Consider the following 16,035-nt stretch of genomic DNA (forward strand, 5'->3'; position numbering starts at 1 on the left):
CATTGTGTTTTTCAGATTGGGTTTCATCCCTTAGTTTCTGTAGTTTCTTCTTTACTTCAGATCCTATGAGTTCTGAGAATTTTTTTTTTATTTCAGAAAAGTATTGTGCTCTGAGTTCCTCCATAACTTTCTGCTTTTGCTTATTTAATATCGATGCTAGTAATTCATACATTTGAGCCAAGCTAATGTCCTGTGCACTTGTTATGGGTGGGCATTGGCTTTCCTCCGTAGGTTTGTGCATTTGATTCCTTTTTATCTTCCATAAATTTATTAATAAACAAATAGCAATGAGACAGTTTCAAATCAAATTGGTAGGACAGTTTCAATAATTAACACTTTGCATATATTCCTCCCAGGGGTTAATTGCTGTACGAGATGTGGACACTATATCCCATTTACAAAAACCATTAGAACAGATCACTCTATTCATTAAGAGAATGTAACTATATATCTATCCTAGTCACTTTGAATACACAGATACAAAATGAACATTTTTCTGTATGCCCTATTTTCGTTAATTTCCATTATTTGAATATTATAGGTCTGTTAACTCAGCAAAATAATCTAAAATTGCTCAGTAGTCCATAATAATATTGGGTCTTCTGTTTGACTGGCAATGTCAGAAATTGTTGACCTCATTCCCCTACAGCTCAACATAACGGCATGGCTTTATTTCTTATACTTTGTTTTTAAACTTTTCTGCTGGTTGGTTAAGACCAAGGTAAAGCAGGACCTATGTAACAAGAGTTGTATCTTTTGTTCCTGAGAAGGTCAGTGAAATCCCCTCAGGATTTATCCTGAGATCCTGTACCTCAGATTGTTTGTCAGTGTCAGCCATGTGGATGAATCACGGCCAATCCTTGGCCAATGTGCTCTCTGTGAAAGTCTGAAAGAATTTTTTCTCTCCATGTGACTCTCCTTACACACACTCTACATCATTGATCACTTTTCTCTTTGGCCCAATAATGTCCTTGATCAGAAAATTTGGGAAACTACCGAGTTACATTATGTTACAGTTCAAGTTCTCATATGTCCTGAGTCTTAATTGACCTTAGAAGGCTAAGGCCATAATGTTGGTTTTCCTTGCAGCCCTCCTTTTCATCTAATTTTGTTCTGAGAACATAGCTTGTTAGCCATCTAGAACACAAGCTTATTGTTATTACCATATAGTTTAGGTGGTTAAACTGAAACTCACTATCTGTCTTAATATCAAACATCTTAGGCATAATATGGAACAGGTATTTTTCATCAAGTATTGATATGTTGAACTTTAAGTCCCTACAGAATATGATAAAAAACTTTTAAAAATTAGAATATATTTTTAAAAATAGGGATAAAGAATGATATAGTTCTTATATTTGCACATAATTCCAAAAATCACACCATATACAACCTTGAAACAGGACAGTTCCACAATATACCTTTTCTTGTCTTTTGCTTTCATTCACCACCCCCTTGTTTTTGAACAACCATCTATCAGAGAGACTTCATAGCAGCAACTGGCATGTCATGACAAGCAACCCATATTCAGAAGACCAGAATGACAGGCACTCCAAGAATAAAGCTACTATTACAGATTACCATCTTCAGTGCTGTTGCTTAGTTCACAGGTATCAGTATATATAGTTAGTCAGGGAGAGAATGTTTCCATTTAACTGCTAGATTAAAAAATCTTCTGAAGATTCTCAGGATCATTGCCTTGCCCATCTTCTACATATAACTGTATGGCTTGACTTATTCATGTTTCCTAGCTCTTCTCCTTTCCCTCTATTGATTAGTTAGTCCTTGAGATCCTGATTTTCTTTTACTTGTATTATACCTTTCTATTTGCATTTCTTCTTTTGAGTTCTTATACTAGGGAATGTATACGATATTTGCACATGTGTGTCTGGTATATTTCACTTATGAGTATATGTTCAAGTGGCATCCACTTCAATATAAAGGCTTCAAGTTTATCATTCTTAACAATTGAATAATACTCATTGTGTAAAAATACCACATATTTTTAAACCATTCCTCAGGAGATGGGCATCTTGGTTGTTTCCAAGATTTGGCTATCACAAATTGTGCTGCTATAAACATAGGCACACATATATCACTATGATATGATGTTTTCAGATCCTCTGGGAAAATTCCCAGTAGAGGAATGGCTAGTTTAAGTAGTAATTCGAGTCCAACTTTTCTAAGGAGTCTCCATAATGATTTCCATAACGTTTGCACCAGTCTTCCTTCCCACCAGCAGTTCAAAAGGGTTACCTTTTCCCCACAGCCTCTCCAACATTTGTTGTTGGCTGATTTCATTATGATAGCCATTCTTTCTGGGGTGAGATGATATCTTAATATTGTTTTAATTTGCATTTGCTTAGTTACTGTAGATGTTATTAATTCAGGCATTTCTTTTTTCATTTCCAATCTGAGTTCCTCTATACATTTCTGCAGCTGTTTCTTTATTTCAGAAGCCACTAGTTCATTGCTTTCAGATGTGTGATTCCCAATTTTTTCTGTGTTAATATCTTCTGCGCTTGCTATGGGTGGGCTTTGGTTCTGAGATTGCATTTTGACCTTCTCTTCATTTTGTGTAGCATTGTCTTCTGACCCTTGTTGTAGAATTTTGTTGAAGTTATAAACTTAGCACCTACTGAAGTTTAGGTGCAGATCTACAGATTTTGGATTTATCCAGCTGTGTCTGGCTTGATTTTGGCTGTTGTGCTTAGCTCCTTCTTGCTGCTGCGTTTGTGGGTGATCCTGTTGTGCCCCTCTGGCAAAATTTTATTCTCCTGATCTAGCTGGGTGGTTCTATCCTCTACACACTCTGCAAGGATTGCTGCTGCAGGGGTTCACCCCAGGACTGTATGCCCGGCCTCATCTGATCCTGAAATGGACAAGGTGGAGTAGTGGGAGAGGTTGCTCTCCCACGCACTCACCTGGCCTTTGCTAGGTCTGGGTCTGGGGGTTCCCGGAACGTGGCAGTAATTCCTACTCTGTGGGCAGGTTGGGGAAGGTGCTGCGGTGTGGTGGGCGGTGTCTCAAGGGTGTGGAAGAGGGTCTCACCCATGCTCCTCCTGGGCAGGGACCAGTAGTATGTCCAGCCAGTGCAGGGTAGCCAGAAGCTCTCCCACACAATCACCAAGCCTGGGCTAGGACTGGGTTTTGGCGTTCCTGAAACGTGGCAGAAATTCATACTTGGCTGGCGGGGTGGGGGAGGTCATGCGGAGTGGTCAGGGGCATCCCAAGGGGGTGGAAGAAGGTCTCACCCATGCTGTGCCTGGGCTGGGACCAGTAGTAAATCCTGCTGGTGCATGGTAGCGGGAAGCTCTCCCACACTCAGGGGTCCTGGGCTAGGACTGGAGGAATTTCTTTCTAAGTTAAATGTATCCCCTGTTTGAAGCACATATTTGAATCTTTTATCTTGACTGATGCTATCAGTATGTTTCTTTTGGTTTGCAAATTAAGGTCATTTAGATGCACAGTTAAAATAGATATGTATTGGCTTATCTTTGTATATTATATTCCTCTTGTTGGTTCGCTGTCTTCCCTTCTATTTAATTGCTTGCCTTGCTAAGTGGATTCTTTCTGTTGGTATTCTTAGAATTTTGCTCTTTATTGTCTTCCCTACAGTACCCTTAAGAACCTTTTGGGTAGGTGGTTTGGTGATCATATATTTCCTTAGATTTTTTTTTTATCAAGAAGTATATGTTTGTTCCTTGATTCTGAAAGATACATTTGCACAATACATTGGTCTGGATTTGAGTCCCCCACCACCACCCGCTTTCTGGATACATCACTTCAACATCTCCTTCATTTAAGGGTTTGTGTTGAGATATCTGATGTGATTCTTTCATTTGTCGATACTCTAGGTTATTTTCCCCAACACCTTCTAATATTTTGTTCTTGTGCCGAAATTCTGGAATCTTCACTATTATTTGCATCGATATACATATATTTTGTCATTTCTAATTGTAGTTCGGTGTGACTCATGTACTGTTTGTCAAATTCTTTTTATGTGATTGGGAAGTATTCTGTCATTACTTCTCTGAACAAGATTTTTAAATGCTTTGCATTGTCTACTAGTTGTTCATTAAGTTTCACCAACATTACACCATTCTTCTTTCCATCATCTTTCAGATCTGTGTTGAGCTTGTATAGTCCTTCCCTATTTTTAAGAAATCTTTCTTTTTGTGATCTCTAACCAAAATCCTGTCTTCTAGATCTGATATTGTCTTATTTCAGATTTATTTTGAAATTAAAATAAACAGCCTTCCTTTTTACCAATTGCTGAAGTTTTGTGATAATTTTTTTCTGAGTAATGCCACTATAGCTTGTTTAATATTCACCCATGTGGAATCTCCTTGCCTATATTTTGTTTGATATACAAGTTTGTTATTTTAAATTATTTTGGCATCAGGACATATGCCCTTTCTTTTCTACCAATTGTCTGTAATGTTACAGTATTTTCTCTGAGTAACTCCAGTGTGAATGCTTCTCTACTCAGTCACGGTTAATCTGTTCTGATTTTTGTGTTTTGAGAAAAAGACTGCATCTCTGTTAGTCTTATATTTCAACACAATCTTAAGGCTGGAAATATATATAATTTCAAGTAGAAAAGACACTTGCAAACCTATGGAGTCCTTATTCAAGAATTAGAACTAAGGAACATCTGTAGTTAAATGAAGAGTAGACAGTCACAAAAGTATTTTTCAATATAGATGAAGTTTTTCAAACCATAAGATCAATCATGTTTGACATTCCATTTCAGTTTAAAGTCAAATTGGCTGTATTACCTCAGGACAACTCATATAATTAAATTTCAAAGCAATTTTATCCCCTTTTATTCCTACAGAATATATAAATATATATATATATATATATGCATATAAATAATTTAAGACAATATGTATATGCGTGTGCATATGTGTAGCAAAAGGAAATTATGTTTCACTTTTGGAAATACCCAAACAATATAAGAATCAATTCTGATTTTTAAAATCACTGCAAAAAATTCAGAAAGATATAGCGTACTTTAAAGTTTTTAGTTATCTGATTTATTGATGAACTCCATAAATCAGAAAAATTAATAGAGATCACAAAAATTATGTATAAGCCTGCCTGTTAGAAAATGTGCTCATATAGTTAAGAACACATATTTTGTACAGTTTTGCTTTTTTAAGTATTTTTCCCTCAGCCCTGAATTCTATTGTTTAAACATATTAATAGTTCCATAATTAAGAATCATATCTATGGACTCTTCATGAGGATCTGGACTGAGGTCCAGACTTAATTACCTCTTAGAATATGAATAGATATCAAGTGCTTATATTAAAACACTGAACATATGTGTAAGGAAATCCAGGTAAAATAATTTCTGTTATGATTTCAGTTTTAATGTCAAGAAAACGTTTATTTGCAAATTGACAAACAATGCACATATGTTAATCTACAAATTTAGAAAATCAAAAATATATTAGTAAGCCTTAATCATGTAAAATGAGATGCAATTTACAGAGCTGAATTTTGAATAACATTTATTACATGTGTGATGTTCTCAGTTTTTATTACCAATTTTGATCATTTTCACTATTTCATTGAAGAATTTTATTAATAAATGGTACATTTGCATCTACATAACGTAGCACCGTATATAAATAAGAACTTTAGAAAGAGGAAATAAACTAAGGATTGTTTTTCTATATTTACATGTTAAATAATTCCTCTTTCCATGTAGTTGTCCTCCTTACAAAAAAAGGTGCAAATTAAGTTGCATTCAGGATTCCTACTTATATTTTTCGCTTTGATATATGTTCATAAAAATCTCTCTGGTCTAAACTTTAGCTATATATAGTTACAAGTTCAAAAATACACTTTTGAGGCCAAGGAGATAGCCATTAGAATAAGCGCCTGCCTGGCAAGTGCAAGGCCCTGAGTTTAATTGCTGTTACTGCAAAAAACAAACTAAGAAAATAAAAAACAACAAACCAAAAATACCCCCACTTTTATAGATATGTTAGTTGGTTGAAATAAGTTAGCATAATGATTTGAATTCTTTTTTTGTATACTGGGCAGGAATTATCACTCATTTTTAGCTTGTTTGTGCATGTGAATGTCATAAGACATGACATACAATGTCCTGTTTTGCTATGAACAGTGTGACTATTTTTAGGTCAATGCTGGAAAATCACACAAGGTTGAATGACATTTAGGGGAAAACTATATTCTGCACTTTGTTCTTTGTCTTGTGATTCTTCCCAAATTCCTTAACATATTGTTGCTATTAATAATGCTATGTAAGTTGATGGCTTACAGTAGTCCTCATTTGCTTATAACAGGGTGGCTTTTCTTGTTATTTTCATCAACATGCGACTCTGAAATTATTTACTCAAGATTTTATTTTCCGTATCAAATACATCTAAGCCCTCCTCTGCTTATGTTGAATTTTCTAATTTGTCTTTCTCAGGTATTTCCCCTTTATATTTCCCTTTATCTTCAGGAAACCAACTGTCAGGAAGAATGAAACATCTGTTGTAATATGATAGAAGAGAAAAATGCATTTTATTTTGTAAAGTATTAAATTGCAGATTAACCCTTTCATGAAAAGAAAAAGAAATACTACCTGATTTGTGACAGTCTCTCTTGGTCATTCACCAGACTATTCATCCAAAAATGTTTTTGTCACACTATGTGTTCTCCTTTTAGATGAAGGAGATGGTTTCAAAACCAAATCTGAGGATGAAGGCTTCCCTTATAGATCTTTAACAGGTTTTTTTTGTTCACCTCCACTTCAAAATGACACCTGTTCTCATTCACAGATGTGTCAGAGTCTGTTGACTCCTGGTTGACTGCCATCAGTTTCTGTAGATCTTTTAATGTAGTTTCCTGTGTTCTTTCATAAAGAATCTTGGTAGTCCTGGAATAAATAAATGAATCTCCTAGAAAATCATTTGACCCTTATAAAATATATCATTGTTTCTCATCATATAATCACTTGGTCATAATATACTGGTCAAGATAAAATATTAACTGAAATAAAAATATGATTCTTTTTCTTAGTTTAAGTATTTTGTGCACAAAAAGGTTTTAACAACTTCAAAATCAATGGCTTTGGTGTAACTTGTATGAATATATGGAACTTGCTGTATGTTAGGGATCACAGATGTCTATCTCCAATTACCAGTGCACACATCTGCTCCACCTCACATGGAACAGGTCACTTCCAGAAAGGGGCTGGCGCCTTCCAAAGATGGCCCAGTTATGTCACCCAGAATGCAGCAGCATGAGTCCTTGGCTTATGACCATTATTCTGCTTGTAAAACTGGGCCACTGGTGCACTCAGAAAACCTTACTGTCATGGGGAAGGAGGATCCTGGAAGCTAGAAGTGCCAGACTTCTATCAAGGAAGAGTGGTAGTTAACGTTACTCATAGACAAGGCTTTTTGCTCCATCTTCCAATCGCACAGGGCTAACAAGCCCTTAAACAAGATCCATGGTACACATCCTCTACAACAGGGAACACTATAAAGCCTATTACAATTTCAAAATGAAAAGCAAAAATGAAGAGAAAAACTAAAATGAAGCTTATGGAACAAGTGTTCAAAATTTATACACACAATAAGATAATGCTGTACAAAGATACATAGTAAAACATAACTGAAAATTTTTTAATATAAAAATTGAATGGAATACACAAAACTTCCATCTAATTAGAAATACATAAATAAATTTAAAATACAAATAATATTCTAAGGCTGTTTAATAGCATTAATTTTCTCTTTCTTTAATGTGACTTTTCTTTCCATAATATTATTGAGAAACATATAGCAATGAGACAGTTTCAACACAAATTGGTAGGACAGTTTCAAAAATTAACATATTGCATACATTCTTCCTAGTGGTTAATTGCTGTACAAGATGTGGACATGATATCCGATTTACAAACACAATTGGAACAAATTACTCTATTCATTAAGAGAATGTAACTATACAACTGTTCTAGCCACTTTGAATACACAGGTGCAAAAAGGACATTCATTTGTACCCCATTTTTTGTTAAGTTCGGTTATTTGAATATTACAGGTGTGAAAAGTCAGCAAAATAATCTAAAAGAGGCCAGTAGCCCATAATAGTGTTGGGTCTTCCGCTTGACTGGCAATGTCACAAATTGTGGACCTGAGTCCCCTATAGCTCAACATAACAGCATGGCTTTATTTCTTATATTTTGTTTTTATACTTTTGTGCTGGATGGTTAAGACCAAGGTAAAGCAAGACCTATGCAACAAGAGTTTCAGCTTTTGCATCTGATAAGGTCAGTGAAATCCCCTCAGGATTTATCCTGAGATCCTGTACCTGAGATTGGAGAACCATTGTCGTGTTAGCCATGTGGATGAGTAACGGCCATTGTTTGGCCAATGTGGTCTCTGCGAAAGCCTGAGAGAATGTTTTCTCTCCATGTGACTCTCTTTAGGCAAACTCTACATTATCGATCACTTTCCTCTTTGGCCCCATAAGCTCCTTGATCAGAAAATTTGGGACACTACCTAGTTACATGATGTTACAGAACAAGATCTCCTGTGTTCTGAGTCTTAACTGACATTGGAAGGCTAGGGCCAAAATGTTGGCTATCCTTGTGGCCCTCATTTTTCTCTAATTTTGGTCTGCAAACTTAGGTTGTTAAGCATCCAGAAGACAAGCTTTTTGTTATTGCCTTACAACTTAGGCTGTTAAGCTTAAACTCACTATCTGTCTGAATATCAAACATATTAGACATAAAAAGGAAAAGGTATTTTTCATCAAGTATTGATATGTTGAACTTTAAGTACCTTCAGAACATGATAAAAAACATTTAAAATTTAGAATATATTTTAAAAATGGCATAAAGAATTATAAACTTTGTAGGTTTACACATAAGTCCAAAAATCTCACCATATAAATCCTTGTAGGAGGACAGTCCCACAATATTGCTTTTCCTGTCTCTTGCTTTTATTCACAACCCCCCCTTTTGTTTTTAACAACCATCTACCAGAGAGACAGCATAGCAGCAACTGGCATGTCATGACAAGCAGCCCCTATTCAGAAGACCAGAATGACAGGCAGTCCAAGTATGAAACTACTATTACAGATTATCATCTGCAGAGCAGTTGCTTATATTGCAGGTATCAATATGTATATTTAGTCAGGGTGAGAATCTTTCCAATTAACTGCTGGACTTAAAAATCTTCTGCAGATTCTCACAATCATTGCCTTACCCATCTTCTACATATAGCATTATGGCTTGACATTGTCAGGTTTCCTAGCTCTTCTCCTTTCCCTCTCTTCATTAGTCAGTCCTCGAGGTCCTGCATTCCTTTTACTTGTATTATAATATTCTTTTTGTATATCTTCTTTTGAGTTCTTATACTAGGAAAATAAACTGTATTTACACATGTGTGTCTGGTTTATTTCACTTTGAGTATATATTCAAGTGGCATCCACTTCAATAGAAAGGCTTCGAGTTTATTGTTCTTAATAGCTGAATAATACTCCATTGTGTAAAAATACCATATTTTTCCAACCATTCCTTAGGTGATGGGCATCTTGGTTGTGTCTAAGATTTGGCTATCACAAATTGTGCTACTATAAACATAGGCACACATATATCCCTATGATATGATGTTTTCATATCCTCTGGGAAAATTCCCAGTAGAGTAATAGCTGGTTTAAATGGGATTCCAGTATAACATTTCCAAGGAGTCTCCACACTGATTTCCATAACTGTTGCACAAATCTACATTGCCACCAGCAGTGGAGAAGGGTTCTTTTTTCCCATAGCATCTCCAACATTTATTTTTCATTGATTTCTTTATGATAGCCATTCTTTCTGGGGTGAGATGATATCTCAATGTTGTCTTAATTTGCATTTTGCGAATATCTAGTGATATGGAACATTTTTTCATGTATTTATTCTCTACTTTAATTTCATCCTCTGAGAAGCATGTTTTTGTCTCGGATGTCCATTTCTGGATTGGGTCTTTAAATTTTGGGGTCCTAGTGTTTTTCACTTCTTTATAAATTCTAGAGAAGAGACCTGTACCTGAGTAATTATTTGTCGATTTATTTGAAAATTTGGTTTGCCTTTTCACTTTGTTGCTAGTTTATTTTGATGTGAAAAAACTTCTCAGTAAGAGCAGGTCCCAGTTGTTAATTCTTTCAACTGTTTCCCATGGGATTTGATTTCTATTCATGAAGTCTTTTCCTAACACTATGTCTTCAAGAGTTCATCCTACTTTCTCTTCCAGGAGATTTAGTTTCTCCACTTTAATGGTTAGAGCTTTAATCCATTTTGACTTTTGCTTAGTGGATGGTGATAAACCTTGGTCAAATTTGAGTTTTCGGCATGTAGAGAGCCAGTGTTATCAGCACGATTTTTTAAAGAGGCTATCTTTTATCCAGTGATTATGTTTGGCCACTTTGTCAAAGATAAGTTGGTGGAGTGTGTTCATAGTATCTTCAGCGACTTTTAATCTATGCCATTGATACTCAGGTCTATTTTTTTGCCAGTACCATGCTGATTTTATCACAGTAGCCTTGTAGTATAATTTCAAGTCAGGAATTATAGTGCCTCCTTCCTTGTCTTTATGGCCCAGTATTGCCTTTGCTTTTCTAGGTCTTTCTCATAACAGATAAATTTCAGGAATGATTTTTCTAGGTCTATGAGGTATGTCACTTGTAGTTTGATAGGGATTGCTTAAATCTGTACAACAATTTTGGGAGTATGGCTATTTTCACAATGTTAGTTCTTCCTATCCAGGAGCATGGAATATCTTTCCATTTTCTGAAATCCTCTACGATCTCTTTTTTAAGAGTACTGTAATTTTCCTTGAAAAGATCTTTGACTTCTTTAGTTAGGTTAATTCCAAGGTATTTCATTTTCCTCGCTGCTATTGTAAATATATTGTTTCTATAAATTACCTCTCAGTGTGATTGTTGTCTGTGTAGGGGAATGCTATTGACTTTTGGGTATTGACTTTATAACCTGCTATGCTACTGAATTTATGTATTAATTCTAGTAGCTTCTTGGTGGAGTTTTTTGGGTCCTCCAAGAAAAGTATCATGTCTTTTGCAAATTAAGATAATTTAATTTCTTCTTTACCTTTTCATATTGCTGTCCTTTCTTTCTCTTGTCTAACGGATGTAGCTAATGATTCCAGAACTATATGAATGTTAGTGGTGATAGAAGACATTGTTGTCTTCTACCAGATCTTAGAATAAAAGCTTTCAGTTTTTCCCCATTTAGCATTATGTTAGGAATTGGGTTTTCATAAATGACTTTTACCACATTGAATTAGAGTCCATATATTCCAATTTTCTGTTTTCTTGTCTCAATTGAAATAATTTCTACTCTTATCTTTATAATTTCTTCCCTTCTTTGGGCTCAAGATTAGGTTTGCTCTTCCTTTTCTAGTTGGTGAAGGTGCTACATTAGGGCATTTATTTGTTTTTATTCTGCTTTCCTAATGTGTGCTTTCACAGCTATGAAATTCCCTCTGAGAAATGCTTTCATCATGTCCCATAATGTACGATAAGTTGTTCTTGAATTTTCATTGAATTGTAGATATCATTGTATTTCTTGTTTAATTTCATCTGTGACCCATTTGTTGCTGAGTAGGGTTTCATTTAATTTCGATATATTTAAGGTTTTTTTTTTTTGTATCTTTAGTAATTTATTCCAGTTTCATTGCACTGTTGTCAGATAATATGCTTGGGATGACTTCTGTTTTCTCACATGTACTTAAGATGACCTATGGACCAGATTGTTGTCTATTTAAAAAATGACCCTTGTGCAGCTGAGAAAAATGCATATTCAGTTATGTTTAGGTGGAACACTCTGTATATGTCCACCAAGTCCATTTGTTTCTAGCTCTGGTTCAGTTCTGTTCTTTCTTTGCTAAGTTATTGTCTTGTTGACCTATCTTTTGGGGATTAGGGTCTCTTAAGTTCTCCTGTTAAGATTATGGTATTAGATATTAGATTTTTCATGATCATTAAGATATCCTTTATACACTTTGGTGCTCCTGTATTTGATGCATAAATATTTATAAGTGTTCCTTCTTCCTCTTGATTTTTTCCCCTAACCAGTGTATAGTGGCCTTCTTTATTTCACTTGATCATTGCTGGTTTGAAGTTGAGACTTTCTGAGAATTGGATTGCTACCCCTGCTTTTTTCTGAGGTGCTGGGGCATGTAGTATTGTGTCCCATCCTTTGACTTTCAGCCTATTAATGTCTTTATGAGTTAAATGTGTTTCTTGTATACAGCACACTGTTGTATTTTGTTTCCTAATCCACTGTACCACACTTTTTCTCTTAATTGGATAATTGAGTATATTTACATTGATAGTTATAATTGAGATGTATTGACATGATTGAAAAGTTATTTACATGTTGTAGTTTACTCCTTTTTCTCCTGTGTTTAATTGTTTGCCCTATTTAGTTGTTTGCTTCTGATCTCATACATGGAGTTCTCTTCCTTTTGTTCCCTCTCTAGAACATCTTTAAGTATCCTGTGTAGGATTGGCTTTGTCATCATGAAATGCTTTAGTTGTTCTTTGTCATGAGTTCAATCTCCAGTAATGCAGAGAGAGAGAGAGAGAGAGAGAGAGAGAGAGAGAGAGAGAGAAATTTACATATACATAATTTAGAATTGCATAAATGAAAACTTAATTTACAATATAAAACTTTCTCATTGAGTATTTACAAATAGGTATATATAAATCAGAAAGCACTATAATGTATCATATGAATTTTCTTAATTTTTTTCTCCTTTAAAAATAAGATTCAAATTTGATGAAATAATTACTAGTGAAGATTGCAAATAATATTGCCTACATAAATATTTTTTAACTCTATATTCTGAAAATAAAAGGGGATAAGCAATTATCTGCAGATTAAAATATAAAACATTCCTAGACTTCTGTGTTGATACATAAGAGTGCAAAGAAGGGAAATAAAATAAGAATATCTATAGTAGTTTTATGTAAATAATATTACAATGAAGGCACTACATCCTGATGAGAAAAATTAAAAAAAAACAATTATATTGTATGATTTTTCTTACATGTGAAACCCAAATTAGAAATAAAGAACAAAATAAATATAATAGAAAGTAGGGAAAGTGATCTTTTTCAAATGGGAAGAAGATCAGGAGGTAGAGTGAGGAAGAAAAGAGGGGTGAAAAAAAGAACCAAGATGTGTTTTGTACATATAATTCTATACAGGAAAAACAAATATCATGTATGTTAAATACATACTCATAAAAAGGGAAAGAATAGCATCTAATAGAAGCAATTACGTTTACATTAACTTTAATTTTTAAAAAATTTTACTTGTGTATATGTGAAATTCATAATAAATATATTCACTTAGGGGCTGTTGGTAGACATACATGTTGCATTTTGATACTTTGCCTTTCCCTCTCATTTTGCTCATCTTTTCCCATCTGCACAGAATTTATCTCCATTTCCTAACGCCTTTCATTGTAATGTGAGTTCTCACTTATGCAGGATCAGATATCTCATGTATCATTTTAGTCATTAAATTAAAAAAGCCCCTAACTTAAATACTAAAGGAGGGACAGGGGATAGCTCAGTGACATAAGTGCCTGCTTGCTAAATGCAAGGTCCTCAGTTTGATCCTTGGTAGCACAAAATAAATAAATTAATTAATTAAATACTAAAGGAAACATTTGTTACTTTGGATATTACATTAAGGTTTCAGTATGTGAAATTTCCTCAAAAGCAATCATAGCACTAACAAAATTCATGACATTTTGAAAAAGAAATACTGCTTTAATATGCTTGAGATACCTCTGGTGGCTGAAGACATTTCTGTAATGTACTTATCCTTAAAAGTATTATTCAAGGTAACATGAGATTAGCAATATTTATATATTGCATACTTCTCTCTTCAAAGCAGTTGCTCATATGACAAGACAAAAGATATAGCCATGCAACAAGCACACTGCCTACCTGAGAGATACAGTGTCTTGGGTTCAATTCCTAGTACAAAGAAAGCAAGCAAAGAAACAAACCCTGTCTGCTCTTCATATTTATAATGTGCTTGTTAATCAGTTATAGATAAATGTACATTTTATAAATACCTGTTATTTTACAGTGTAAGATGATATGCTTCTCTCTTTCAATTGTCTTCCTAAACTTTTAAAGTTATGACCCAAAAAGTGATTCATGGACAACTATGGCACCCCTGAATGTTCCTCGAGATGCTGTTGGTGTGTGCGCCCTTGGAGACAAACTCTACGTGGTAGGAGGTTACGATGGCCATGCTTATCTGAATACTGTTGAGTCATATGATGCTCAGAAAAATGAATGGAATGAGGTACTCTTATAAAATATTCAAATGAGCATGTCAGGCTTTAAATTTGTTTAATTAATTATATTTTCTTCCACTCTAAGACTTAACAAAAATCTTCTGGAGAAATTGATAGTATGTGCTTTATCTGTGCCTTAGCACTACTAGTTGCTCTAGTTTATCCTTACCAGGATTCTTTAGTACTTACATGAAAGAGAATATGTCTCTTTTGGCTGATGCTTACAAATAGTCTTCCAACCCTCCTTAAAAAGACTGAATAAATGGCCCTGCTTCTAATTTATTCAGTTATTCAAACATGTTAGCACACAGTAAAAGGACAGAATTACGCTTTCTCAAAGGAGCTGAACATCTAGTGGAACAAATGCCAAGGATGGTACAAAAAGGAGCACTTCCAAGGGGTCTCAGTCACGGCAAAGACACATGATCATTTCTGGGAGACTTACAGGTGGTAACCTTTGATTTATTAAATACAACTGACAGTTTGTCAGCTCAATAATGGATTAATAAAATGATGCATGATTAACTCGGTACCATATACACAAATGGGCAAATTTTTAGTTAAGACTCATCTTCACTTACAATGACTTCAGGCTCCACTGAATTTTATTGGGTTTTAAATAAATAGGTATTAATATGACCATACCAATAACAACTATCTCTAGTCTCAAAACACATGGCTCATTAAAACTCTCAAAATATCTCAACTTCTACTATGTAGTTATCTCCATTATGCAATAATGTTTAACAAAAACACATGAAAGAAAAAATAGGCAAGAAGGTGTTATGTCAACTACAATAGTACAAATATGTGACTAATGTGTAATTTACTTGGCTAAAGATTGAACATCAGTAATTAGAAGGAAACTAGAATGTACTTCTTGCTCTGTCATTCTTTCATTATGTGTCTTTGAAGAGAGTGGATGATAATTAACAGAGAGGAACCGAAATTATATATATTTAATTCTTAATATTTATTATTCAAACTGGAAAAAAATACTTTGATGGATATTTTTAAGTGTAATTTTTCAAGTGAAAAAATTGTGACAGTGGAAACTCAGGTAAGGTCATCTGATCCTTAAACACAGGTCTATAACATTCTAAATGCTATACTCTTTTCTCTACAGTATATTCTTATCTAGTCTACAATTTCTTTTTTTCTTTTTAGGTATTGAGCAGAATAAAAATATTTTTTAAGAAAACATTAGAAAAGATACAGAATTTCACTAAAAATGATATGAATTCAACATTGCTAGTTATATTGCATACTACTGGATTCAAATTAGTTTAGTTTACCACATATAAGCATAAAAAATGTTCAAAAATGTTGTAAGAAATTAAAAAGCAGAAAAAAGAAGAAGCAATTTAGACAATAACTGCTTCTTTCAAGACCAGCAGAAATCGGCAGTACAATTATCCAAGCTGTCTTTTATGCATACATAAATATATCCTTTTCCATTCTTTTTTGTATTTAGCAGAACCAGGACTTGAACTCAGGCCCTTGTGCTTGCCAGGCAAGCACTTATTCTACTGAGCCATCACCTTGAACCCAAAAGAAGATTTTTTTTTTCTTTTTTTGCGGAACCAGGGATTGAACTCAGGCCCTTACACTTTCCAGGGAAGCGCTTATTCCACTGAGCCACCTCCCTGGCCCCAAAAGAATATTTTATTTTATTGAGATACTG

General features: G+C 34.4%; 1 protein-coding gene across 1 annotated transcript in view; it reads left to right on the forward strand.

Annotated features, from left to right (window-relative positions):
- Positions 1-16,035, forward strand: part of Klhl4 (kelch like family member 4) — a 170,480-nt gene that overhangs the window by 150,472 nt on the left and 3,973 nt on the right. The window contains exon 11 of the mRNA XM_023723783.1: positions 14,188-14,359. Coding sequence (XP_023579551.1) covers positions 14,188-14,359 — 172 coding nt within the window. The remainder of the gene's footprint in view (positions 1-14,187; positions 14,360-16,035) is intronic.

Source organism: Octodon degus, unplaced genomic scaffold (genome assembly GCF_000260255.1).
Source record: "Octodon degus isolate 3935 unplaced genomic scaffold, OctDeg1.0 scaffold00103, whole genome shotgun sequence".
Classification (NCBI taxonomy): Eukaryota; Metazoa; Chordata; class Mammalia; order Rodentia; family Octodontidae; genus Octodon; species Octodon degus.